At 44.2% G+C, this 27781-nt stretch overlaps 1 protein-coding gene across 2 annotated transcripts in view; it reads right to left on the bottom strand.

Annotated features, from left to right (window-relative positions):
* FAM124A (family with sequence similarity 124 member A) overlaps positions 1-27781 on the bottom strand; it is a 97059-nt gene that overhangs the window by 46543 nt on the left and 22735 nt on the right. For both annotated transcript variants that reach the window (XM_027064774.2, XM_027064775.2), the window contains one exon: positions 21241-21974. In XM_027064774.2, the coding sequence (XP_026920575.2) occupies positions 21241-21974 (734 nt within the window). The remainder of the gene's footprint in view (positions 1-21240; positions 21975-27781) is intronic.

Here is a 27781-nt window from a genome sequence, read left to right on the forward strand (position 1 = left end):
GCAGTCCACCCTACAGCCCTGCTTACAGTGACAAATGAATGGAGAGCACAACACTGGGCTTTGCCCATCTGCATGGCAAAATTGGTAGCCTTGTCTGACCAGGATATCCAGTCCTCAGATAATGAGCAGCATGGGCCTTGAAGCCTATTCTGCTACCCCACCAGGACAGGGAAGCTAATTCATAGCCATGCCTACTACAGAGTATAGTACGCCAGTCCCAATCACCTGGGAAGCCTGACCAGAAAACTCCAGGAATCATGGAGCCTATCCTACAGCCTTGCTTGAACAGGGAGCAGTCCTATCCAGTGTTATCAGCAGTTAGCACTCCCACCCACCCATGACCTCAGAGCCTTGTCAATGGCCTCATCCAAAGATAGACTCTGATAGCAACCTCCACCTGCTTGAGTATGTTATCAGCTGACATGGCCAGATCACCAAGCAGAATGGTGAAGGACTGTCTGACAGAGTGAATGTGCAAAGTCTGATAAAGGAAATAGCTTATTCAAACGCACAGACACTAATGTAAGGAATCAAGGATTGTGAAAAATTGGGTAAACATGAAACCATCATGGGAAATTTATAAAGCTCCAATAACTGACTTAAAGAAATGGAAATCCATGAAATCTATGAACTGTCAGACAATGAATTCAGAATAATCCTCTTAAAGATATTTAATCAACTAAAGCAACGCACACACAACTAAATGAAATTAGGAAAACAATGCATGAACAAAAATAAGTTCAATAAAGAGATGGAAACCATTTAAAAAAACACCCCAGAAATCCTAAAGCTAAAAAAATACAATGACCGATCTAGAGAATTCAATAGAGAGTTTCAAAAGCAGACTTGACCATGTAGAAAAAAGAATCAATGACCTGGCACAGGACATTGGAAATTATCCAGTCAGAGGAGAAAAAGAAAAAAGAGTGAAAAATAGCAAAAAAAAGCCTACAGGATGTGTGCAACACAATCAAAAGAAAAAACACCCACATTATGGGAATTCCTGAAGAAGAAAAGAAAAAGGACAGAAAGTAGATTTAAAAACAATAATGGCTGAAAACTTCCCAAACCTGTAGAGAGAAATGGACATTCAGAACCATGAAGCCCAAAGGACCCCAGACAGGTTGAACCTAAATAGGACTACCACCACCCCATATTATAATTAAAATTTCAAAAGTCAAAGACAAAGAATTCTGAAAGTAGCAAGAGAGAAGAGACAAGTTTCATGCAAAGTAACTCCCATCACATTATCATCAGGTTTCTCAACCGAAACTTTTCAGACCAGAAGTGAATGGGATGATATATACAAAATAATGAAAGAAAAAACTCTCAACCAAGAACTGTATACCCACCAAAGCTGTCCTTCAGAAATGGAGAGACAGACTTTCCCAAACAAGCAAAAGCTGAGGAAGTTCATCATGACTAGACCTGTTTTACAGGAAGCTAAAGGGAGTTATTTGAAGGAAAGAAAAAGGACACTATTTAACAGCATAAAACCATACGAAGATAGAGTGAAATTCACTAGTAATGGTAAATATATAGTCAAAGTTAGATTCTGTAATAGGGTAATTAAAGGTGGTGTGTAATAAACTTACAACTTTAGTTTAAAAGTTAAAAATACAAACAAAATACAAATAGTCACAACTGCAATAATCTGTTATGGAACGCAAAGTACAAAAAAACTAAAATGTGAGTGGGAGAAGTAAAAGTATACAGTTGTTATCAGTTTAAAATAGGGTGCTATAGGGGCGCCTGGGTGGCGCAGTCGGTTAAGCATCCGACTTCAGCCAGGTCACGATCTCGCGGTCCGTGAGTTCGAGCCCCGCGTCAGGCTCTGGGCTGATGGCTCGGAGCCTGGAGCCTGTTTCCGATTCTGTGTCTCCCTCTTTCTCTGCCCCTCCCCCATTCATGCTCTGTCTCTCTCTCTGTCCCAAAAATAAATAAAAAACGTTGAAAAAAAATTTTTTTTTAAATAAAATAGGGTGCTATAATTTTAACATATTTTATGTATGCCTCATGGTAACCGTAAGGGAAAAATCTGTAGTAATTACACAAAGGAGCATGATACAGAAGTCAAGGCATGCTGATCCTGAAAGACATCGATATATTTAAATACGTATGTATATATACATATAAAAATTTATAAAATATGTACATAAAAATATATGTAAAATATATATACTATATATGAATATACATAAAAGCAAAAGAAATAAGGAAAAATGGATATACAAAACAGTCAGAAAACAATGAACAAAATGGCAGTATTAAGGATCTATCAATAATTATTATAAATGTAAATGGATTAATTTCTCCAATCCAAAGGTAGAGAATGGCTGAATGTATATATACATGTATATATAACCCCACAAGATCTAAGGATATGTTAGCTACAAGAGATTGACTTAAAGATACATGTAGACTGAGAGTAAAAGAATGGAAAAAGATATTCAAGCAAATGTTAATTAAAAAAAGCAAGGATACCCATATTTATGTCAGACAAAACAGACCTTAAACAAATAATGGAAAGACGATACAAAAATGGCCATTATAAAATGATAAAGAGGTCAATCCTTCAAGAAAATATAACAATTTTGAGTATTTATACTCCCAACATTGGTCCACCTCAATATATAAAGCAAAAACTAACATAAATAAACACCAATAAATAATAGTTTGGGTCTTTGTAAAACCCTCTCAACAATGGTTTGGTCATTCATACATTACATTAATAAGGAAACAGAAGATTTGAGCAAGACTATAGACCAAATGGACCTAACAGTCATGTACAGAACAGCTTATCTAACAAAGCACGATACACATTCTTCTCAAGCACACATGAAACATTTTCTAGGACAGACCATATGTCGCATCACTAAACAAGTCTTAGCAAATTCAAGATGAAATTATACCAAGTATCTTCTCTGAACACAATGGTATAAAACTAAAAAATCAGTAACATGAGAAAGCTGCAAAACTCACAAATACGTGGAAATTAATGCTCTCTTGAGCAACCAATGGATCAAAGAATAAATTAAAAGAGAAATTTCTAAGTATCTTTAGACAAATGAAAATGAAAACACAATATATCAAAACTTACAGGATGCAACAGAAGCATCGGTAAGAGGAAAGTTCTTAACAATAAATACCTACATAAGCAACAAGATAACAAACTTAAGTCTATGCCTCAAAGAAGAGAAAACTAAGTCCTTCAGCTGGAGGAAGGCACTAGTAAAGAGCACAAATATATGAAACAGAGAGAAGGAAAACAACTGAAAAGATTAATGAAATTAATGTTGGCTCTTTAAAATATAAACAAACTTGACAAAACTTTAGCTAGACACCAAGGAAAAAAAGAGGGAGGACCCAAATAAACAAAAGTATAAAGGAAAGAGGAGACATTACAACAGATATTACAGAAATTTAAAAGATCATGAGAAGCTGCTATGAACATGACAAACTGAACAATCTAGAAGAAATGGAAAAATTCTTACAAACATACAACCTACCAAGGCTGAATCGTTAAGAAATAGAAAATCTAAAAACACCAATTGAATATGTACATTGAATATGTAATAACCGCCCCCCCCCCAAAAAAAAAAAAACCCAGGACCATTTGGCTTCACAGGTGAATTTTACCAAACATTTACAAAAGAATTAACACCAATCCTTCTCAAATGCTTCCAAAACACTGAAGATCAGGGGACACTCCCAAACTCATTTTACAAGGCCAGTAGTATTACCCTGATACCAAAGCCAGAAAATGACACCACAAGAAAACTATAGACCTATTTCTGATGAATATATATCCAAAAAATGCTCAATAAAATAGTAGCAAACGAAATTTAGTGGCATGTTATAAGGATCAGTCACCATGATCAAGTGAGATTTATCCTTGGAGTGCAAGATGTTTCAACATATGCAAATCAACAAATATGATACATTAATAGAATGAAAGAAAAATATCATATGATCATCTCAATAGAGGCAGAAGAAGCATTTGACAAAACTTAACATCCATTTATGATAAAAATTCTTTTTTCTTCAATACAAATTCTTAACAAATTAGGTATAGAAGGAACTACCTCAACATAATAAAGGTCACATATGACAAACCCACAGCTAACATCACACTCAGTGGTGAAAGGTTGAAAGCGTTTCCTCTATAATCAGGAATTAGACCATGGTGCCCACTCTCATTACTCCTATTCAACACTTTACTGGAAATCCTAGTCAGAACAATCAGGCAAATAAATTAATTAATTAAATAAAATGAAGATAAATAAGACATTAAAAAAAAAAAGATAAAAGGAATCAGCACTGGAAAGAAAGAAGTAAAATGGTCTCTAGTTTCAGGTGCCATGATTTTACATATAGAAAATCCTAATTATGCCACCAAAAAAACTGTTGGATCTAATCAATGAATTCAGTAAAGTTGCAGGATACAAAATCATATGCAAAAATCAGTAGCATTTATATAAAAGCAAATTATCTGAAAAAGAAATAGAGAAAACGATGACATTTTATAATAGCATCAAAACCAGCAAAATACTTAGGGATAAATTTAACCAAGGAAATGAAAGTTCTCTACACTGAAAACTACAAGATAATGATGAAAGAAACTGAAGATTACACAAACATAAAGGGGTTCAATGTACATGGATTAGAAGAACTAATATTAAAAGTGTCCACATCACCCAAAGACTTGTATAGATTCAATGCAATCCCTATCAAGGTTCTAATGCCATTTGTTATAGAAGTAGAAAAAACAATCCTAAGGTTTACATGGAACCACAAAAGACCCTGAATATCCAAAGCATTCTTGAAAAAGAGGAACAAAGCTAGAGGTATCACACTTCTAGATTTGAAGCTATTTTATAAAGCTATGATAATCAAAACAGTATGGCACTGGCATAAAACCAGACACAGAGACCAACAGAACACATCTGAGAGACCAGGAATAAACCCATAAGTAGTCAACTAATATATGACAAGGGGGCCAAGAATACTCAATGGAGAAAAGATAGTTTCTTCAATTAATGCTGTTGAGAAACTGGATATTCACATGTAGAAGAAAGAAATTAGACCCCTATCTTACCACTCATGAAGTAACTCAAAATGGATCAAAGACTTAAATGTAAAATTAGAAACCATAAAACTCCTAGAAGAAAACATAGGAAAAAAAGCTCCATGATATGGGTTTTGGCAATGAACTTTTGGATATGATCCCTAAGGCACAGCAGCAAAATAAAAAAGAAGTGAGATTACATCAAACTAAAAAGGTTCTTCACAGAAAAAAAATTAAAAAGTGAAAGGAACACCTATGGAATAGGAAAAAAATTGAAAACTACATATCTGGTTATTTTTGTATACTATTTGTACATAAAATATAAATATATGTGTGCGTGTATGTATATGTGTATACACACATTTATATATATAAATATAATATATATAAATATAACATATTTATATAAATATATAGTAATTATATATATTTATATATATTTATATAAATTTATATTTATATGTCATATTTATATAATATTAAAAATTTACATTTTACATATATACATATATACAATTTTACATTATAATTTACATATAAATATAAAACATTACAAATATTTACATATAAATTTACATTTATATAAATATAAATTTATATAAATATGATATAAAGATATATTTATATAAATATAATATATATAAAAATACACTTATGTATATATTTATACATATATTATATTTATATATATAAAATCACTCAATAACAAGACACCAAATAACCCAATTTAAAAATGGGCAAAGAATCTGAATGGTAATTTTTCCAAAATGGTACACATATGGCTAACAGGTACATGGAAAGGTGCTCAACATCACTAGTTATCAGGGAGATGCAAATCAAAACCACAATGAGACAATGCCTCATGCCTGTTAGAATGGCCATGCCCAAAAAGACAAGAGATAACAAATGCTGGCAAGTGTGTGGAAAATTCTTTTGTGTACTGTTGGTGGGATTGTGAAGTGGTGGGCCACTATGGGAAACAATCTGGTGGTTCCTCAAAAAATTACAAATGTAATTACCCTATGACCCAGCAACTCTACTTCTGGGTACATATCCAAAGGAAACAAAAAATCATGATGTCAAAAAATATCTGAAACACCGTGTTCACAGCTGTATTATACACAACAGCTGAAACATGGAAACAACCTAAGTGTCCATAGTGACGGACACTTCTTTGAGTAAAGAGGTTGTGGTATATATTCACATTGGAATGTTACTGAGCTATTAAAAAGGAGGAAATCCTGCTATTTGCGACAACATGGAAAGATTTTGAGGGCATTATGCTATGTGAAATAAACCAGACAGAGAAAGACAAATATGTGATCTCACCTATAAGCAGAATCTAAGAAAAAGCAAGCTCATAGAAAAAGAGATCAGATTTGTGGTTCCAGGGGTTGGGTAGGGGGATGTGTGTGGGACCTGGATGAAACTGGTCAAAAAGTACCAACCTGGAGTGATAAGAAAAATAAGTACTAAGATGTCACGTACAAAACGATGGCTATTCACAACGCTATATGGCATGTTTGAAAGTCATTAAGAGCAAATCCGAAGAATTCTCATCACAAGGAATAAACTTTTTCTTTTGGTAACTATATGAAATGCCTGGTGTTCACTAAACGTCTCAGGGTGATCATCTCACAATACATGTAGGTCAAATCACGCTGTATACTTATATACAGTGCTATATGTCAAATATATCTCAATAAAACTAGAAAAGAATAAAAATAAGATCCTTCCCTGTATTTCAGTGACTCCATCCCATAATCATCACAGCTTTGCATTGGGTCAACTTAGCTATGTGGAAACTATGTTTCCTGGAATTCCCTTCTCTGTATGATTCTGTGTAAGGTTGGTCACAAGAGAAATGTGCTTGGGACGTGAGGTGGAAATGAAGGAGTGGCCATTTTTCACGCTCTACAGGTTGGAGCAGGGTGCTAGGCACCGTGGCGCCTTGTACATGCAGTGCTGGTCTGCTTGCTTGCCTGGTGGGCATGTGGCTCCCACTGGACCTCCATTGTCAGCTGCTCCTGGCCCTGGTCAGGTGTCAGGTGCATTTCAGGTCCATTCCAGCACACCTTTGACCTTGACTTCCCCTCAGCTTTTTCTCCTAACTGTTGATCAGATCTGGGGAAATCTCAGGTCCAACACCAGGGGCACAGCCTTCTCTGCCAGTTCCCATGATTATGTACAGTCCTTATGGTAGGTCACTCATAAGCCTGAGTGAGCCCTGGTTGATATAGCTGTCCTACGAGGTGCTTATTTTTATTACCCTCCTTGACAGATCTAGAAACTGAGGCAGAGAGAATGTAACTTGCCTGGGGTCATAGAGTTAAGTTTCTGGAAGACATGGGATACAAATGCAAACTGTGGCTCAGAGGCCAAACCTGGGATAATCATTTTTCTAATATGGAAAATGGTAAAAAAAAAAATGATTCTCAGCTTTTGGAGATTAAAGGTGATATATACCCACAAGAGAGGCAGATATATGCTTATTAAGTGGAAGCCATTGGTTTCAGCAGAGAGACATCTTAAAGCATGAGCCACCAAACCCAGTGACAGAAGGGGACTGATATGTGGGGGCAGGGGGTGTTGGGTAGGAGTGAGGATTGAGTCCCGAAGGATGTACCAGCAGAAGGTGACTTGGGTTTTGAGGGACCCTATGAGAACAGGAACAAGGACAAGCGGCAGGGAAAGAAGGTGCCTCATGGGTCCACCTGAATGGTCGCTCCCATCCTGTCACTATAAGGTTTTATGTACGCCATCTATAATTTATTTCCTCTTCCCAAGTCTTTGACAAATAACAAGCATTAAAACACTTCCAGAGCAAACAGGACAGCATCTTTCACCTAAACACAGCAATGGTTACAGCGACTAAAGTCATCAGTCATCCTCGACTTTATCCCTGGCCACACAAAAAACATTTCTGCATCTTCTAAAAGTCATAGCTGAAGACCATCCACTGTTATCTTGACTGATTGTTATAAAAGGAACCTGCTGAAACTCAGCATCCAGAAACATTTGTGTTTTCAGATCTGGATTTTTTTTAAATCAAACAATGAAAATTGTACTTCTCTTTCTGCTTTGGCTTTCAGGAAGCGCAACAATGAATCCCCAATTCCTTTTTCTCTGCCCTTCTCTATGTTTTCTGATCTCTCAAGACAACTATTCTGCGATATACACACTTACTTAAAACACTTGCAGAAGTAAGGCAGTACATAATTTATATATACCAAATACAGACATTAAGAAGTATTAATGAAATAAAAACTAAAACCAAGCAGGATTATGTAATATTATCAGTAAGTAGAAGTAAAATGAGGGATACTGCTTGCTTGCCTCCTTCCCAAAGTGATTGGAGATATTTGTGTGCCCAAGTGGAATATTACACTAGTTTTAACCACATCCCCCCTACCTACAAGTCACTGAGTCTAAAGCCCATTTAGAAAAGGCTCACTTGGCTGAGCAAGAGCCTTACTGTGAGACCCAGTAGAGATGTGTCTCTGTCACTTGTTAATCACAGTGGCTCTTCAGCCAGGGGATGCCTGATGGCCTTTTATTTAACAGGGAAGGACTCGGTGAAGAGGCATCTTCAGGGATACAGTGAGATCCAGGGGCCAGGGAGGTGGGCAAAGAGGTCAGGAACCACTCAGATCCCTTTTGGACAGAGCAGGACAGTCGAATCCAGGCATCTTCCTCCTGCACTTGCAGAGTGCTCACAGAGAAGGCGCTCTACCCGATCTGGAGTCACACTTGGTCTCCTGGGAGCAGAGCTGGCATTGGGGCACGCAGGCCACCAGCTTTCAGCAGCAGGTGGAGAGAGAGCCCTGTGAGCCAGGCTGGGGGTTGTTCAGGCTCTTCCTCCTGCTGCCACTGCCCCTCCCCATGACTGAAACCCTCCACTCCTTCCTGCCTCCCTTCAGGACCTACTGATTACCCTGCCCCACCCTTGGTCCACACAGCAGAAGGAAAGGTCACAGCCCAAGGTCACTCAGTGGGAAAGGTTAGGGCTCCCACCCGAGGGTCTGCAGACCTTCTGGCTCCCATGGACATCAGCAGGGGCTATACTGGGTCCAGGAGCCCTCTCTACTTCACCATGGCCCTGGGGGGGGGGGCAGTGATTCTAAACTTCGGAGGCCAGTTGGTACTGGCAGTGTGGGGCTATTATTTAAAAGCAGGTGTTTACTGGAGCCTGCTGTGAGCGGGCTCTGTGACAGCCACTCTGGTACATGTTAACCGGATCCTCCCAGATGTCCCCTTCCAGACCACCTTGGGAAGAAAGTGATTCCTCTTAGGTGACAAAAATCCAAACTAGTGGAACCTAGGCTTCTCAGGTGGCAAAGCTGTATGTGAATACAAAGAGGGAGATAGAAATTCCCTCAGCATAAAGTTTCAGAGGGTCCAGGGGCTCATTCTCCCGGCGTGAAGCCAAGAATCAGGCAGAAAGCTCCTTAAACTCAAAGTAACATCTGAATTTCCATTTCATTGGGTAGAAGGTTGGAGGTGAGAGAGAGAAAATCAACCAAAAGATCTGAAGCCCTTTAGCAAAATGTCTTTGCTGACATTTTTTTTTTTTGAGGACAGGTGAGAAAGAGAAAGCGAACAAAATAGGTTTTTAAAGAAAATGGATGTATACGTTTTACGTGACCAAAACCCCAAACAAAATAAAACAAAAACCGAAAGCTGAAAGAAAATGCACAAAAACGTTCCGTTATGGTGGTAGCAACAGCGTCGTTGAGAAAAACTCTCACTTCCAAAAGTAAATTTGGGGAATTTGGTTTCATTACTTTCTAAGGAAACTTAGAAAGCAATGAACACATCAAAGAATGCCTAATTGGAAGGTGACAAAAAAGTCTATTAACACAGGAGGAAAAGTCACTGGAGACTAAAGTAGGTGTTTGGTGTGGCATTTCACGGTTTGGCCAAGCTGACAGGGCTGGCAGGTTACCAGACAACAGGATTCGGTCTGGATCTGTGAGATCTGCAGCCCAAACTCCCAACGGCTGGCTCCCAGAAGGCATCGGCCGAGATCCTGTTGCCCCTGGCCCCAGAGGGAGGCGCCCCAACTCCGGAGCATACACACCACACCCCACTTGGCCGCACCACACTTGCACACATCCTGCTCCATGGAATGGTCTGGACTGGCTGTGCACTTGGAGCCCAGGGACTCTCCTGGTCTTGAGAGGAGACATTCAAGGTGTTTGCTGACTCAGACGGCTCCCCAGAGTGCCAGACCATCCGTTTCTGTTGCAGTTTACTTACAGACACAGTGAGGTTGGCCTGGAGGGGACTGGCCCAGCTGGCCGGGAGCCGTTTGCCAGGTGCAGAAACAGCAGCACTTTCTTCCAGATCTACCACCAAACCTGACTCCTTTGGGAGCACAGCCCTGGACAGACCAAACTAAATAAACTAAGTGAGACAGGCAGGCCAAAAGGAAAGGTGCTCTAAGACTAAGAGCAGAAAACATGCTTAAAATTCCTCATTCTCCTCCCTCTGCCTCAGAGAGCTGATTCTGAGTCTTGCCAAGGCTTCGAATCACAGTTTGCTTCTTCCCCCCCACCCCCCCCCCCAAGGAGAAAATTACTCTTCCTTCCAAGCCTGAAAGAGCTATGATGTCACTTACACATTCTGCAGAAATACCAAAGCCAGACGATGCTCTGGGAAATGATTTTCAGGGGGCGACTTTCAACCACCCTGGGTAGTCTCCACAGATAAAATAGCCCAGTATCGGCACTGTAGTTGGTTGAAAACAGTAATTTTCTTCAGAGTCTGGACTGGGAGCCACAAACCTTGTGAGTAGAGCCAAGTGGCATGCCCGATGGCCTCTGGTTCACGTGGTGTGAGTAGATACCTTGCCCCTTGGGTCACTGCACCCCTACCCTGAGAATACTAGAGACCAAGGGGGAGGAGCTGGTGTTTACTGAGTAGCTGCCGTGCACTGGACATCAGGCTTAGCACTGGGAACAGGATGAAAACAGTTTTAGGTTTTGCACAGCAAAGGAAACCATCCGCAAAACAAAAAGGCAACCTACTACGTGGGAGATCTCTCAAATCATATGTCTGACAAGGGATTAATACCCAAAATATATAAATAACTCATACAACTCAATATCAAAACAATAAACAATCCAATTAAAAAATGGGCAAAGGACCTGAATAGACATTTCTCCTAAAAAGGCGTCCAGATGGCCAACAGACACATGACAAGATGCTCAACATCGCTGATCATCAGGGACATGCAAATCAAAACCACAATGAGCTATCACTTCACACCCATCAGAGGGCTATTTTCAAAAAGACAAGAAATAACAAGTGTTAATGAGGATGTAGAGAAAAGGGAACCCTCATGCGTTGTTGGTAAGAATGTAAATTGGTGCGGCCACTGGGGAAAACAGTATAGAGGTTCCTCAAAAAATTAGAACTACCTTATGACCCAGCAATTCTGCTTCATGGGTGTGCGTATGAAGAAAACAAAAACATTAATTCTAAAAAATATATGTATCCCTATGTTTATTGCAGCAGTTTTTACAATAGATGTGGAAGCAACCTAAGTGTGCATTAGTAGACGAACGGGTAAAGATGTGGTCAACGTAAGTATGCGCGTGTGCACGCATTGTGCACGCATACACACAGAGAAATATTACTCAGTTACAAAACAGAATGCAACCTTGCCATGTGCAACAACATGGATGGACAGAGGCAAATACTATATGATTTCTCTTCTATGAGACATGTGAAAAAAGAAAACAAACTAAACAAAACAGAGGGGCACCTGGGTGGCTCAGTTGGTTAAGTGTCCGACTTCAGCTCAGGTCATGCATGATCTCTCATGGTTTGTGGGTCGGAGACCCGCAGGGGGCTCTCGGCTGTCAGCACAGAGCCCACCCGCTTCAGATCCTCTGTCTTCCTCTCTCTCTGCCCCTCCCCTGCTCATCTCTCTCTCTCAAAATTAAACATTAAAAAAAAAAATGTTAGGAAAAAAAACAAAACCAAACAAACAAAGGAAAAGCAAAACAGAAATGAACTCATAGACACAGAGAACAATCTGGTGATTGCCAGAAGGGAGGGAAGTAGGGGATGGTCGAAATAGGGGAAGAGGATTAAAAGGTACAAACTTCCAATTACAAAATAAATAAAACATGGGGATGCATGGGGAATGTAGTCAATAAAACTGTAACAACTTTGTATGGTGATAGATGGCAGCCAGATTTCTCGTGGGGATCACTTCATAACGCACATAAACATTGGATTGCTGTTGTATACCTGAAGCTAATATGTCAATCACATTCAATAAAATAAAATAAAAAATACCCTCAACAAACAAATTGGCTCCAGTGGGTTTCTTGTCACTGAGGGGAGGTAGACAATATATTTTTTTTAAGAGGAAAAAAGCACAGTAGCAATTTCATTCTGATGAAAACAAAACAAAACAAAACAAAAACAGTGTGAGGAAGTTCTGCCCACTCTCCAGATACTTCCTGCGATTTGACTTTTTTTCCTTTAAAAAAAGAATGATACATAACTGATACGTAACATTATGTTCATTCCAGTCATACAACACAATGATTCAATACGTGTATGTATTGGGAAATGATCACCACAAAACTGTGACTTGTGTTCTTGGCATTCTGTCCCAAGCCTGCTATTAAGTACAATATACTTTAGAAAGTGGACATGCCCCAGGCAGCAATAATCGAACACAAAGCGGCCACTGGGTAGTCCTGCCTTATAATATCCCGCGTATGGTGAACAGAGAGGGTGTTACCAGCCGCAGCACCTGGGAGCTGGTCAGAAACGCAGGATCTCAGGCCTCACCCCGGACCTCCTGGACCACAGTCTCTGCAGGCACGCCCCGACAATCTGTGATTTTCACGCCTGCTGAACTCAGAGAAGCACTGCTAGAGGGAATGCCCAGGCCCCCACCGGGTCCCTTGGACAAGGACACGGACTAGCACGACCAATGTGTGCTGGTGAGTCAAAGGTGCCGAGGGCCACTGCTAGTCCCCCCAGTTGCTGTTGGTGATAACGTCCCAGGGGGACGGGCAGGGAGAGGCCAGGGGAGGCCGCCCACCCCTCCTCTTTGCCCTCTGCCCAGTGTCCAGTGGCCTGAGTCCCACCACAGTCAGCTAGGACACTCCTGTCTCAGTCTCCTCCTCCGGGTCCTTGTCTCTCTACATCCCCCTCGCCCCCAACCTCCTCCTAACAGCCACGTGCGGGCTTTCCACCACTCAGTCTGCCTGCACTGGGCAGGTCCGAAACAGCCCAGTCTCCCACCTCTCTCCCCTTCTGTCTTTCCTTCTTTTATTCATTCAAACACTGAGCGTCGAGTATAGGGCAGACACTATTCTGGACGCTACAGATTCACCAGTGGGCAAATCAGAGAAAGTCGCCGCCCTCAAGGTGCTTATGCTCAGTCACTAGAGAGCAGGTTAAAAGGCGACAGTGCAGTGGAGACAAAGAAGGCAGGGCAGGGAGCTGGAGCGTCTGTGTGCGAGAGAACAGGAAACGGGTGTTTTTCATTGGGTGGCTGGGGAGGCGTTGCTCATGAGGACACGCTGAGCGGAGACCCGAGGGGGCTGAGGGGGCAGCCACAGGGCCCTTGTGTGGCTCCAGGCAGAGGGGACAGAGCGGAACAGTGTGTTCCACGGGACAGACAGCAAGGCAGGTGGCCGGGTGGAGTGTGGCAGGCGAGGCAAGAACAGTGGACCTTGGAGAAGCAGGCTTGTGTTCCACGTGGGGCAGGATGGGCAGCCCCCAGGGGCTCTGAGCAGAGGACTCCCACGGTGTCACTTATGTCTGAGAGAGCCCTCTAGCTGTGCAGCGGAGAGTCAGCTGCAGAAATCAGGACACTACTCAGGGGCTCCCGGGGAAACACCAGCGGCTGAGCCGGCCTGAGGTGGCAGTGGTGAGAGGTAGGTAGAGTCTGCGGGGATTCTGGAAGTGGAATAAACAGGGACCTCCTGAAAGAGAAGGCCCCAGAATGACTCTGGCGTTTCTGTCCTGAGCATCTGAAGAGTGGTTTGCGTTTCCAGTAGCTGGTTTCTCACTAGCTGCCTCCCTACCCTCAGGACGGCAGCCCTGGGCCCAGCAGCCCTGCCTGGGTCTCTGTATCTGCTGCTGCCCTGGGGCTCCCCTGAAACCCCCGGACCCACGGCCACCCTCAGTCAGCTCAGCTCAGGCATCAGTTCTTCTAAGAAGACTCTCGTGACCATCTGACCCCTGGCCAGCATCAACCAATCCACCCTTTGTGTAACAATAGCCCCTGTTCACTGATTCATGGGTGCTGACTGAGAGGTAGCTCAAAGGCATTCTTTCCAAATGTCCAACCTTGCACGGTTAAGAATTATAATTCTGTATTTGCAGATTGGAAAATAGAGTTTTAGCAACGTAATGTCACGTGCCTGGAGTTACTCAACTCGCAAGTAAAAGAGTTAGGGTCCGATCCCAATACGTCTGACTACAACGCCTGTGTCGTATACTGCCCTGTGTGAGTATTTCAAATCACAGCATCCGGAACATTTTGCTGGATATTTTGGTTTGCATGACTGCTGCCTCCACTGGGCTGTGAGCTACCGAAGGGGGGGGTGGGGTGCGGTGGTGGTGACGGGGATACTGTTGGCACAGAGGGGTTATCTAATAAACGTTTGCCAAAGTTTGTTTACAACAGGGGATCACAACCCAGACGTAAGAAGCTATAGGGCGGTCATGGACCCATTTGAGATTCCAGTAATGGCTCTACGCCCTCTTGCCTAACATCACATTCATTCATATACTTATTCATTTGACAGTCTAGTAATAGAGATAGATAATATAGAGGTAAACAAATATACAAAATAATTTTAGATGGTAGTAAGTATGTGAAAAAAAAAAGATAATGTAATAGTGCTGGGGTCAGGCAAACAGAGGTACTTTAAGTGAGGCAGCCGGGAAGGCATCTCTGAAACCCAAATGATGAGAAGATCTTGGAGGAGATGATTCCAGGTGGAGAGAACACTGGGTGCAAAGGCCCTGAGGCAGGAGTGAGCTTGCCACATCGGAGGAACAGAAAGCAGGCCAATATGGAAGGCGTGAGGGAGCAAGAGGAGAGAGAAGTGGGAGATAAAGCTGGAGAGGTAGGTAGTGACCAGCTGATGTAAAGCCTTAGGCCTTGGTGAAGGTCTGGAAAGGGCCTGCAAGGGCCATGAGATGCCTCTGCAGAGTCTTAATCTTGAAAGAGACAGATCTGATGCACCTTTTCCAATGATGCACATAAACACATACATACAACCTGTGTGTGGGGTCCAAGGATGGCAAGTCAAGAATTTCTGCTGTAGAGTCTAGTTCTAGAGTACATGGGGCGCATCATAATAAGACAAGTCTCACCTCAATGTTTGCTCTATTCTTTCCAACCTCCTAGAGCTGAAAATGACATGCTGTGGCCTCACAAACAAAGAGCAAGGCTTTCTCTTCTTTGGCAAAAAATAAGTCTTACCCTGTGCATTGTTGGTGGAAATAGAAAATAGTACAGTTGCTACAGAAAACAGTATGGTGGTTCTTCCCTATAAAAAAATGAACACAAATTACCATACGATCCAGCAACTGCACTTCTGGGTATATGCCTGGAAGAAGCAGAAGTAGGAACTCAAACAGATATTTGTACACTCACGTTCACAGCAGCATCATTCGCAAAAGCCCAAAGGTGGAAGCGACCCCAGTACCCATCAGATGAGTGGATAAACAAAAAGGCGGCATGTTCACGAGGGAATATCGGTCAGACTTAGAAAAGGAAGAAATCCTGACATGTGCTACCACGTGGATGACCCTTGAGGACGTTATGCTGAGTGAAACAAGCCGGTCATGGAAAGGCAAATACTGTATGATTCCCCTTATGTGAGGTCCTTAAAGTAGCCGAATTCACGGGGACAGAAAGTAGAGTGGTGGTTGCCGGGGGCTGGGGGAGGCGGCACGGGGGTTGTTGTGTGATGGGTAAAGTTTCAGTTTTGCAAGATGAAGACTGACCTAGAGATGCATGGTGGTGGTGTGGGCACGACGTGGATGAACTTCACACTACTGAACCACACATTTAAAAATGGTGAGGATGGGGGCGCCTGGGTGGCTCAGTTGGTTAAGCCTCCAACTTTGGCTCAGGTTCACGACCTCACAGTCTGAGAGTTCGAGCCCTGCACTGGGCTCCGTGCCGACAGTGTGGAGCCTGCTTGGGATTCACTCTCCCTCTCTCTCTCTCTGCCCCTCCCCCAATTTTCCTCTCTCTCTCAAAATAAATTTAAAAAATAAAGACAGAAAAAATGTTTAGGATGGTAAATTTTATTGTTATCTGTCTTTTACCACAATTCAGCACTTTTAAGAAGTCTCTGGAGCCCCCTCAGTCCCTCAAATGCATCCTCATCAGCCTCTGTCCCCATGACCTCACAGCACCGGTGTCCCCCGTGTCCCGAGACTGGTGGACCACTCAATCCCCTCACTATGTAAGAAGACAAGTAAAGTAGCTGGCACGGATGAGGCCTTAAAAGCTCTCCAGTGAAGAGAGTCTCAGAGGTTGAGCCTGGCATCTCAACAATTATGTGTCTGATTTCTTGCCCATTTTTAAAAGTTTATTTTCTTTTGAGAGAAAGAGAGCGTGCGCACTCATGAGCAGAGAAGGGGCAGAAAGAGAGGGAGAGAGAATCCCAAGCAGGCTCCACACTGTCGGCACGGCGCTTGATGTGGGGCTCGAACTCAGAAACCATGAGATCCTGACCTGAGCCGAAATCAAGAGGTGGACGCCCAACCGACCGAGCCACCCGGGTGCTCCTGATTTCTTGCCCTTCAAATCTTACCTGACCCATTTTGTTCAAACAGATTTCCTCTTTTGCCTTTTGCAGACACAAAGAACAGCTGGTGACCATCCCCTATGGAATAAGACTCCCAAAGCCTTCGACAGCATTGTTCAATTACCTTGCTTCTTTGAAGATGCTGTCAACATTCCCCAGCCTGAAGCTGCAGTCACTTGCTCTTGAGGAACCGAGCCTTGCGCCCTCAACTGTGCTTTGCGTGTGAGTTTGGGTGCATCCCAGATCATTCCTTAAGGACAGCTCTGGCCCTGCCCATGGCAGGGCCTCCAAAGGAGGCAGGTGGCCCTCCATTCAGGCCTTGGAGAAACAAACTTGAGGAGACTGCTTGAAGATGTATCCCTCCTTTTAGGATTAAGCCAAGTGCCCAGGAGCTGCTGGCAGAGACTGCCTTGTTTTGCCCACCCTCTGTGTGGTGGCTTTTCCACACTATGCTTGGCAAGGTACCCTGGCCCACTCTGAGGACACCGTATAAGAAAGAGGTCTGTAAGGCCTCGGTGCAGTTATTCTAGGGGTACAGGTGAGGGCGGGCTGTTGATCCTACCGTGGACATGAGAAGGTGTGGGTGGCACTGCTCCCACGACTCAGAACGAGGCAAACCTGCACATCTTAGGCATGGCTTATTTTTCCCCACGGACTCTAAATCCTGTCACTGATGAGTGTCCCCTGTGTTTCTGCTGCTAGAGAACTCTAAATCAAATATGAGGACTACTTCTGGAAGGATGCTGTCCAACAGAACTTTCTGTGATGATGGCAGTTTTATGTATCTGTGCTAGTCAATAGTGTAGCCACTAGCCACGTGTGGTTACCGAGTCCTTGAAGTGTGTTGAGATTGAGAAATTGGAGTTTGCATTTTAATTAATTCTGATTTTAAATTTAAATGGCCACATGTGGCTAGTGGCTACCAATTAGCTCTAGATACTATATGGGAAATGCATGCATCCTGATATCACCTTTGGCTTATGTGATTTTCCTAGCAATATATTCTATCTACTTCAAATCCCTTTGCTGTCTAATTATTTATAATAATCTTCTTGTGTGGTATATATCATTGTCAGCTACCTTAAATCTTTTTAAAATTTGAGATCTTCTTATAAGTACAAAAAAAAAAAGATAACATACCCACATTCCCAATTTCTTGGACTAGATACTTCTTCCCCACTTGCTGCAAAACGGAGTAATTAATATGTTCGTTTGCGGGAAGGGCATTGCAGGAGTGGGGAAGAAGCCTTCTCTACCGTTTCTTCATCTGGATGCTGCTTACACAAATGTTCAATTCGTGAAAACTCACTGAGCTGTGCACTTAGGATATATGCACTTTTACTGTATCATTTATTCTTCAATAAAAAGTAAAGGGAAACCTATAAAGAGAACCTGCTGTGTCCAACATACAATGTTAGTTTAGCTCTAGGGGATGCGGAAAGATTCAGACAACTCGAATCGTGACTCCAGAAAACTGCAGTTTAGTGTCACTGAGCACGAATGGAAATTTCTAGGATGCATTTTCCAGAGGGATCTCGGGCAACTTGTGCTAGCAACTCCCCACCCTCCTCTTCCCTGCCTTCCCCCGCCGAATCAAGCAGTGCCAAGAAAGGAGAGAGGAGTTTCAGGAGGAGGAGGTCTTTCTTTCCATCTTATCGTATTTTAGTAAAAAACATTTCCAGGAGTGCCTGGCTGACTCTGTGGGTAGAGAAGGTGGCTCTTGGTATCAGGGTCATGAGTTCAAGCCCCATGTTGGGCGTGGCGCCTACTTAATTAAAAAACAAATAAAAACCAAAACATTTCCAAATTCTTATAAAAGGCTGGGTAACTCCCAGAAAAAACCTTCCGTCTCTTCCAGGGGAATTAAATCAAAGGAAGAGTTCTCTGGAATACGGAATGTTAATAGGGCAGGATGAGGAAATAAAATGCAATCTGTATTTTAAGAAAGCAACTAAAAACTACCCAAGATTTGCTTCAGTGTACGGTAACTCCACCCAACTGAACAAAAGCATTTATATTAGAAATTATAATTGAAAATATAACTTGGGAGACATACACTGCTAAGGATGATGTGGCTAAAAGGTACCCTTCCAGGCAGGTCCCTCTCTCCATGACTTAACTATCTTAATGTTGCTAAAGACTGACACATAAATTTTTATTTTAAAAGTAACTTAAAGAGATGGGCGGGTGCATATTTCATGCTAGAGCAGAAGGTTGCTTTCTGCACTGATTCTGTCACAGTAACCTGTACAAATGGCCATAATCAAGAATTATGGGGGGCGAATATTAGTCATTTCTGTCCACAGAAATGGACAGAATTTGCCTCCTCGACATATTACTATATGGAACAAAGGCCTGCATTCCTGAGACCCAAGATACAAATCTTTTTTCTTACCTTTTTCACACTTTGATGCTCTAACTTCAAAAGCCTACACCTGTACAGATTTTATAAGCATTTAAATGTGTGAATCTTTGAAATATTCTTTCAATGGTTCCTCTGAGCACAGTCCAGGCCAAGTTTTTATACTTTGTTCTTTCACTTCCGTTATTATAGGCATCAAGAGAAAAAGTATTCTAATTACTGCAAAAAAGGAAGAAGTCCCTTCAAAACAATCATATTCATTTTGGCCTTTCAGCATAAACAAAACTCTTCCATTTACTTTTACTTATTCAACTGCATTATATTTTGCATACAAGCATCAGCAATCTTCAAACACAAGTTTTTTCTCACATTTCAAAACAGACAATGGAGCAAATGCTAGCTAGCATTCAGTTCACTGAATAATAAAGCAATATTATTTAGTTTCTTATCTGTATAGTTCAAAGAAAAAACTGAAAAGTATCTGTGTCCCATAAACAGTAAATATCTCAAGGTGATCTTTCTGACTTGAGCAGTGTGGCCCGCCTAAAGTTTTAACCAGCTATCTGACATGTGCCAAATTCTCACTTCATTTTAGGATGTGTGGATTACAGTTCTGATGCTTAATGTCAAAATCAAGAACAACTATGAAACTGTACCTGTGATTGGAGTAACTACAATCAGCATCTTCAGGAGGTGATTTCAAGATAATGGCCCCTAATTTGCTATCAACTTTCTCCTTCTAGGTAGTCAAATGTGAAAACTGAGATGCCCAGGCCAGGGGTTTTTCAGAAAAACAAAGTCCTGGGGCACCTGGGTGGCTCAGTCAGTTAAGTGTCCAACTTAGGCTCAGGTCATGATCTCACAGTTGGAGTTGGAACCCTGCATCCGGCTCTGCTGACAGTTCAGGGCCTGGAGCCTGCTTCCCATTCTGTGTCTCCCTCTGTCTCTGCCCCTCCCCCACTCGTGCACGTGCTCGCTCGCTCTCTCTCTCTCTCAAAAATAAATAAAAATTAAAAAAAGAGAGAGAAACAAAGTCCTATGTGCTTGGAACTGATTTACATGTTAATTCCAGAAAGCCTGGGTTTGGAAAGCACTTATCAGGTAGGGCCAAGTGCAGGACATTCTTAAATTTACTTGCTGAATTTTGAATTCTAGAGTATGATTAATGATCCTGAAAGGGTGTCAGACAGCCACTGGAAGGATGGGAGGAGAAAGGGATCCAGCAATTGAGTGAAGGATTAACCACAGAACGGGACTTTCTACTGCATCCATTTCCTTAAAATGAATTCACTCACCTCCTCCCAGACTTAATGAAACCAAAAACTCCAAAGGCATCACTTACTCCTTACAGTATTTATGAGAAAGTAATTTTTCAAGCGATCACTGGATTCTAACAACCTACTTACTGCCTAGTGGTAGAAGGGATGGAAGGTGGGGAGGCACTAAAGGGAAGAAGAAAACAAGCACATCCTCTCTACGGAATGTCAATATAGTTTACAATTTTCAAAGAGCTGGGTTTTCCTGGAAGTCCTTTGTGGAAGGGAAGAATGCACTGGTAAAAACTCCCTAAGTGTGAGGGAGTAGATTCAGGAACCTTCCATAACAAGCAAGGTCCCTGGGATATAAGCTCATCTGAAATCCCCAGGAGTCACTGGCATTTAGCGGATGCTCAAACAGTGGGCGAAGAGGGGCGCAGAGGACCTGGAAGTTGCTTGCCGAGGCACAGAGCCAAGGCGGTGAAGTGAAAACAACCCATGCAAAGAGCCCTTGATGCCTCCTCTTGTGTTCCGGCACAGTATGGACGCCTCGATTTCGTCTAAGAGCCAGACAGGGGGCCACTGATCCCTCCTTTTTGTTTCTTAACTCATTGCTCTTTACCAGGTACTAACCAGAGTTTCTGGCAGAGCCAACCCCCTGGTTTCTCTGTTCCCCCAAACAGACAGGGAGGTAGACACAGACAGAGACCCCCCCCCCCCCCACACACACCCCTCCGCCCCAGGTACCTGCAGGAGGATCTTGTTCCCGTCGAGGTCCTCCGTCTGCCAGCGCCCCTCACTGATGGGGCTGCAGGGGTTGGGCAAGAGAGGCACGAGCTCGCCGATGTCCTTGACCCGGAACTCCAGCACCGAGGAGTCGGTGGGGACGGGGGTCTGGTCACAGGGCAGTCTCTTCAGGGAGAACTGGATGTCCACATCCAGATTGGAGAAAATGGGGAAGATGCAGAAGTCCGTCTTCTTCTGGCTGGGGCTGCGCCGGAGGATCAGCTCGTAGAACTTGAGGATGTCGGCGTAGTTGTCGTGGCGACAGTAGATGGTGAAGCGCACGATTTCCTTGCCATAGTGCACGGGCCGGATGGCCCACAGCGGCGTCCCGGGGGCCAGCGTGAAGAAGTCCTGGCTGCAGGGCAGGTAGGGCAGGAGCCTGCGCGGCACGCGCTCTGTGTGGTGGTGGCGCCAGGGCGGCCGCTGCAGCGTGCGGTGCAGCTGCAGGATGGGCTCCTCGCCGTACTCCTCCTGAAGGAACAGCACCACGGCCAGCGCCGGCTGCGCCACCTTCGGCGGCTTCCTCCGCCGCCGGGGCGCCCGCCTCTCCGAGACCCGGAAGAGCTGCAGGTCCGGGTGGATCCAGGCCAAGACCTTGTCGATGGCCTCCTGCAGGGGCTGGGATTCCCCTGGGTCTGCGATTATGTGGATGCTAACCAGGAAAGGGTCCTGCGCCTCCTCCACGGAGAGCTCACCTGGGGGGCGCAGAGAGAGAAACGAAAAGGCCGTGTCATTAAAGGCGTCCCATGAAGACATGCAAGGCTTTCACGGGAGGAGAGGCTAAATCGTCACTGCGCCAGCTCCGTGATCGTTCGAAGCCGAGAAGCAGAGACCTGACTACTGCTGGGAAGTTCCCACGCCGGCCGGTGCTAGTAGGTCCCCGGTGCCGGACTTCATCAGGTCCAGTGTTACTTTGTATTAGGCGGCAGAAAGTCCAATCTCCACGGATGTGGAAGGGACAGCACGCCCATTAGAAGAGACGCGGCCACATTAAGTGCACGTAGGCCATTTAGTATTTCCCGAAGGAGCTGCAGGGCCTCGCCCCACGAAAGGTCCCTGTAACACTGCACTCCTCTGATTGGCTTGTTTTGCTGGTTTATGTTGTTCACTCATTTAACAAACATTTATGGAATCCTTTCTTTACACTTCCTGCTAGGTGCTGAGCCAGGTACTCTGACAGATAAAGCCCTGGCAGGGGAGGCTTGCTGTGTCCTTTGAGTAGGCTGATCAGGTGGGGTGGCCTGGTCGTGACCACCTTGCTGCTGGAGCAACCATGGGGGTTGGGGAGGGGACTGTGCACGGGGAGCACAGTGTTCTCACAGTGTTCTTGCTGAGGCTGCTTACTGGGGCTGTCGTTAGGGATGGGGGGGGGGGCGCGTGATGGGGCCATTGCTGCCTGCTTAATGCTATCTTATGGGCTTCTCCTTCGGCAACGTCCACTCAGGGGCCCACACATCCTCAACGGGTTGTGTACCTTCCCGATGTCTCTGGCAGAAAGAACATCTGAGAGCATTGAATTCAAGTGTGAGGTTGGCCATTTAACTTGGCAATGCTACCCCACAGGGTGAAAAGTTTGCTGGCCACACTGGTGTATTTCTAATTCGGAAATATTGAGCACATTTTCTCAGCCTGATATAAGACTTGTTCTTGGGGCGCCTGGGTGGCTCAGTTGGTTGGGCGTCTGACTTTGGCTCAGGTCGTGATCTTACGGTTTGTGAGCCCCGTGTTGGGCTCTGTGCTGACAGCTGAGAGCCTGGAGCCTGCTTCGGATTCTGGGTTGCCCTCTCTCTCTCTGCCCCTCCCTGCTCACACTCTATCTCTTTCTCTTATAAATAAACATTAAAAAAATTTAAAAAAAGAGACTTGTTCTTTTAAAAGGTAACTCTATTTGCATTTTTACAGGCTTTATGACTCATCCAAGGGAAATCAAGAAATCTTTAAGTCCACTGCGACTTGGGGGGAGCGGCTAGATTCATCTAGAATGTAGATCTGTCATCACACACATGCCTCACAATGTCCACTAGGGTATTAGACCGAAGTCAATCATGCAGTCAATAACGTTTGAGAAGCGTGATGTGCTTTTGTGCTTTTAGGAACAATAAACTCGATCAATTCACAGGATGAAAAGTCAGTTTTTTTTTTCTAGGTTCACAAGACATGCCAAATGGGCTTGCAGGTATATTTCATTATATTCACCTGTAATAACATGGTTTTAACTCTGTTGGATCAAAACCTGTCTGAATTTCCATCCCAACTCCGGTTGTTAGATTATTTCACTTGGGAACAGTTAATTCAGTCTGTTGTGGCCTTTCTTATTTACTCATTTATTTACGCAGTTGTCGGGCAATCAGTATGTAGCAGACCCTTGAGAGACGAGGAAGCTGGTGTCATCGAGTACTCTGGGAGTCTGTCGACGTAGACCCCGGTGTGAATACTGCTGCTCCCCTAGAATTGTGCAGGATATAACCCAGACAACCACAACAGCAGCCCTCTAAAGAACCATTAAGTCACAAATGAGAACGTCGTAAATACAGTCATAAAAAATTAAAATTCAATCTGATATATGCCTATAGGAAACACAACAGAGTAGCATTTTAGGCAGGGGTTAGAGTCTAAGGTTACCCTGAGCTAAAAATTACCTATAGACAATATTACTATTGAAAAGTCCCTTAAATTTCCAATATGGCACTGAAGGTCCTGCTTGTAACAAGACAGCATAGTCAGACAGGTGTTCCTCTGGCTGAACCCCAGATGAAATAACAGGCTTGCTGCACGGCTTATGTTATAAAAGAATAGTCTTGTGTCAGTAAGCACCAGATCCCTACTCAGCAGGCTCTGCCTTTCCCCCTGCGAGAGGCTTCTGGAACATAAGGATGGCCAAGGTAACAGCAAAGTCAAGTCTCAGCACTTCCATGATCATGGACTAGAATGGTGGGTGAAATTATATAACTCCAGCCCCTTACGGCTGAGCATGTATTCTTGAACTTGTACCAGTTAAATATGAGCGTGATATCCTTCCAATTTACTACTGTGTGACAAAGGACGGAGCAACTTTTCTTCCAGACTGCTTCTGGGAAGGTTTTCTGGAGTTTTCTGAACTGGGCCTTGAAGGGTAAACAACATCTCACTCATAATAGCCTCCAATGTGGGGGAGATCACTGCGGGAAGAGGGAAGACTGTTTATGAAGGCACAGAATGGTGCAAAAAAACAAGCACATTTGGAAGGGGGTGGTGAGTAATTCTGAAACGTGGTAACAGACGCAGCGGGGAAAAGTGGACTGGAGCCAAGTTGTACAGGGCTTCAGCTCAATTTGGTAGTGATAAGGGGCAGTGGAAAGTTTTAATAAAGGGATGCTGGAATCCAGTCAGGGGGAAGCCAAGTGAGAAGTCATAAAATGAGTAAACAGCCTAGACAACAGATAACAAGACTTGGCCTTGGAGGAGATGGTGTTACTGGTCCTCGTTCTTTTCCTGCCTTGTATCCTTGCTCTCTGCCATGGGACTTTATAGTCCCTCCCACTAATGGGTGAAGTGCTTTCCCTTCCCTTTGACTTCGGGTTCGACCATATGTCTAACTCTGCTCAACAGAAAGACACAATGGTGACGCGTGTTGGGGCCCGCCTTCTTGTGCTTCTGACATTTCCCTGAGAAGAATGTGCTCAGGCTAGCACATTAGTGCCAGAAAGCAGGATAGGAGACACATGGATCACAGCAGCCCTAGCTGAGTCCGGCCTGTATCAGCCAATCTCATACACCCACAGAAGAAACATGGGAAGAGCCACCTAGCTGGGCCTGGTCTGGAGCACCTAAGACATGTGAGAAATAAGAATTGACTGTTGTTTCAAGCCAGTGTTTGGGGGGGGTGGTTGTTACACAGCAATATTTCCAGGTTCAGTGGATATACAGAAAAGGCACAGATTCACAGGCTCTTGAGGAGGCACAGGGGACTAGCTTCAGAGCCCACAGGCCTGGGATGGGAGGCAGGGAAAGCAGGAGAGGAGTGTACCATGATGTTTCTGGCTTGAGTAACTGGTCAGTTATCGATGCTTAACTAAGACACACATAAGAGGAAGAAGGGCAGATTTGTGGGTAAAGATAAGGAGTTCCACTTTGGCCATGTTGGTGAGACGGACAGCTGGAACGACTGTCAGGAGGGATGTCCTGCTAGCAATGGGACCTATGCGCTGTTGAGGTCATGGGCTGAACTGAAGGATGGATCAAGTTACCTTTCGACTGTATTCTTGCTTTCATGCAGTTATCTGATACATGTGTGCCCCCATATAGATCTGAATCAGGGGAAATCATCATGGTGGCTTAAGAAACAAATCAGAATTCATGGGCTCTTGTGGTTTTTCTCTTTGTTTGCTCTTCTGCTCACCTGGCTACTTTCTGTTTCGCTGAACAACCACTATCAGCAGAAGTGCAGCACAAGGCAAACCAATGAAATTTCCCACTGGTCAGCAACTCCAGCAAAGGTAGGAGAAGGTACCACAGCCAAGTAAAAGGCGTATTTCACTTTTCCGCGGTCACTTGATCTCCCAACAGTGGGGACACGCGACTTTGCTGAACATTTATGAATGTTCAGTATGAACAGAAAGAGGTAGAAAGGCTTGGAAAGATTTAGGGATGAAGAAATGTACTTGAGAAAACTACAGATGATTTCTGTGAGAGGAGAAAAGGACATATGGAGTAGAAAAAAATATTTGAGAAAAGGAGCTGTCAGAACAGTGAGGCAGTCCCGCTGAGATACTGAGCCCACTCTCAGGGTGTGTGCCTAGCCACGTATGTGGAGAGACGTTAGCTAAGACACATATGATGTTCTCTGTGGGCCAGCACTTTCTCAGTGTTCTATGTATATAAACTCATTTAATCCTTTAAACAACCCGGGGGGGGGGGGGGGACTATCATTGTCTCCATTTTAGAGAGCAGAAAATCGAGGCACAGAGAGGTGAAGTAATCTGCCAAGGTTGCACAGCATCCGAGGCGCGTCTGCACAGTCACCGACGGTTCTGCAGGGAAGTGTGCTTACCCTCCAGCGCTGTATTTGTTTCATAGCAGGAGGAGAGCGGCCCCGCCCCATCATTTCTGGTCACACTACTAGTCACCACTCTCCACTGCTTTCCTGCCTCCTTCTGGCCAGCTGGCTTCTCAGCCACCGGCCACCAGCTCCATGTCCTGGTCACTCATTTACATCTCTTTCTTCTGGCCCTGGGTGTGTGAAGAAGAAGGATCCAGAAACCACCTCCCCGATGGCACACACCCAGGTCTTTACATCTGAGTGCTGCCCTCTCATGCTTGCAGGCGAGCATGAGGCCTGGGTGTGGAGAGGTCGCGGGGAAGGTGGCTTCTGAGTCCCTGAGACAGAGTTGTCAGGGCGCCTGGCGTCAGGACACCTCCATCCGCCACACAAAGGTTTCCCAGAGAGAGCAGTAACAAAGGCCATGCTGAAGCCCCCGCGGATGAGTGCATGTTGACAGCTTTGCGGAAAGGCAAGATGCCCAGCCTTCGAGCAGGGTGGGGGCACGGCGAGAGGCATCTGACCGAGCACCGGTTCGCCTGGGCAGCCTGGGATGCAGCCAAGAGCAAGCAGGGAAGGAAGATGGAGACCCGACCCCCGAGCTCCCTTTGCACTGCGTGCATCAGGGCGATGTAAGTCGATAAAATCCTACCCTGAGAAGAATGAGAGTGAGCGGTGGCATTAATAGGCTCCAGCCATCACCAGCACGTGCCCACTGCACGAGGCCTTAAAATAAACGGGCCCCAGGAGCCACAGTGTGCAGCTCCAAACCGTCACTGGGTGCTAGGGGTATCCACACCCCAAAGAAAACATGCCTCCTGGAGCTGGATAGGAAACCAAGTATTTGAGGGGAAGGAGAGGAAATGTGAATAATTAATTGTCATGGAAAGCCTCTCTGCCTCCCTGGAGAAGCAGGGATGTTGCGACTGTGGGAGATGCTCTGCCTTTATCGTATCTATTACACGTCTTCTCGGAGGGCCTCAGACCGCACCTGTTCACTTAGGGTGAGACACAGACCAGACATGAACTGGGCAACAGACAGACTTCCCCAGGGCCGGTTAGAGGATGGGAGCTGTTCATAAATTTACAGGTATTACCAAAGCTGTCAGATTCCTTCCCGTGTGATCATACACAGTTAGGTTTTTTTTTTTTTTTTTTGATAATGTAAAACAAAAAGCAGCTCTAAGTAAAGCACTGTCAGAGTCAGGCCTTCTATGAGGCAGAAGGTGTACTATGACTCTGTGTATTTGTTACATTTCCCCCAATATTTCACCTCTCTTGTATATCCCTTGTCTCTTATTTAGGTATTAAGAAAAAATGTTTTTTTTAAATAGAAATTTCTCTTGAGAGAGAGAGAGAGAGCGCGCAAGCAAGCATGACTAGGGTAGGGGCAGAGAGAGGGAGAGAGAATTCAGAGCAGGCTCCGTGCTGTCAGCACAGAGCCTGATGCCAGGCTCTAACTCATGAACCGTGAGATCACGACTT

The sequence above is a fragment of the Acinonyx jubatus genome, chromosome A1, assembly GCF_027475565.1.
Source record: "Acinonyx jubatus isolate Ajub_Pintada_27869175 chromosome A1, VMU_Ajub_asm_v1.0, whole genome shotgun sequence".
NCBI lineage: Eukaryota > Metazoa > Chordata > Mammalia > Carnivora > Felidae > Acinonyx > Acinonyx jubatus.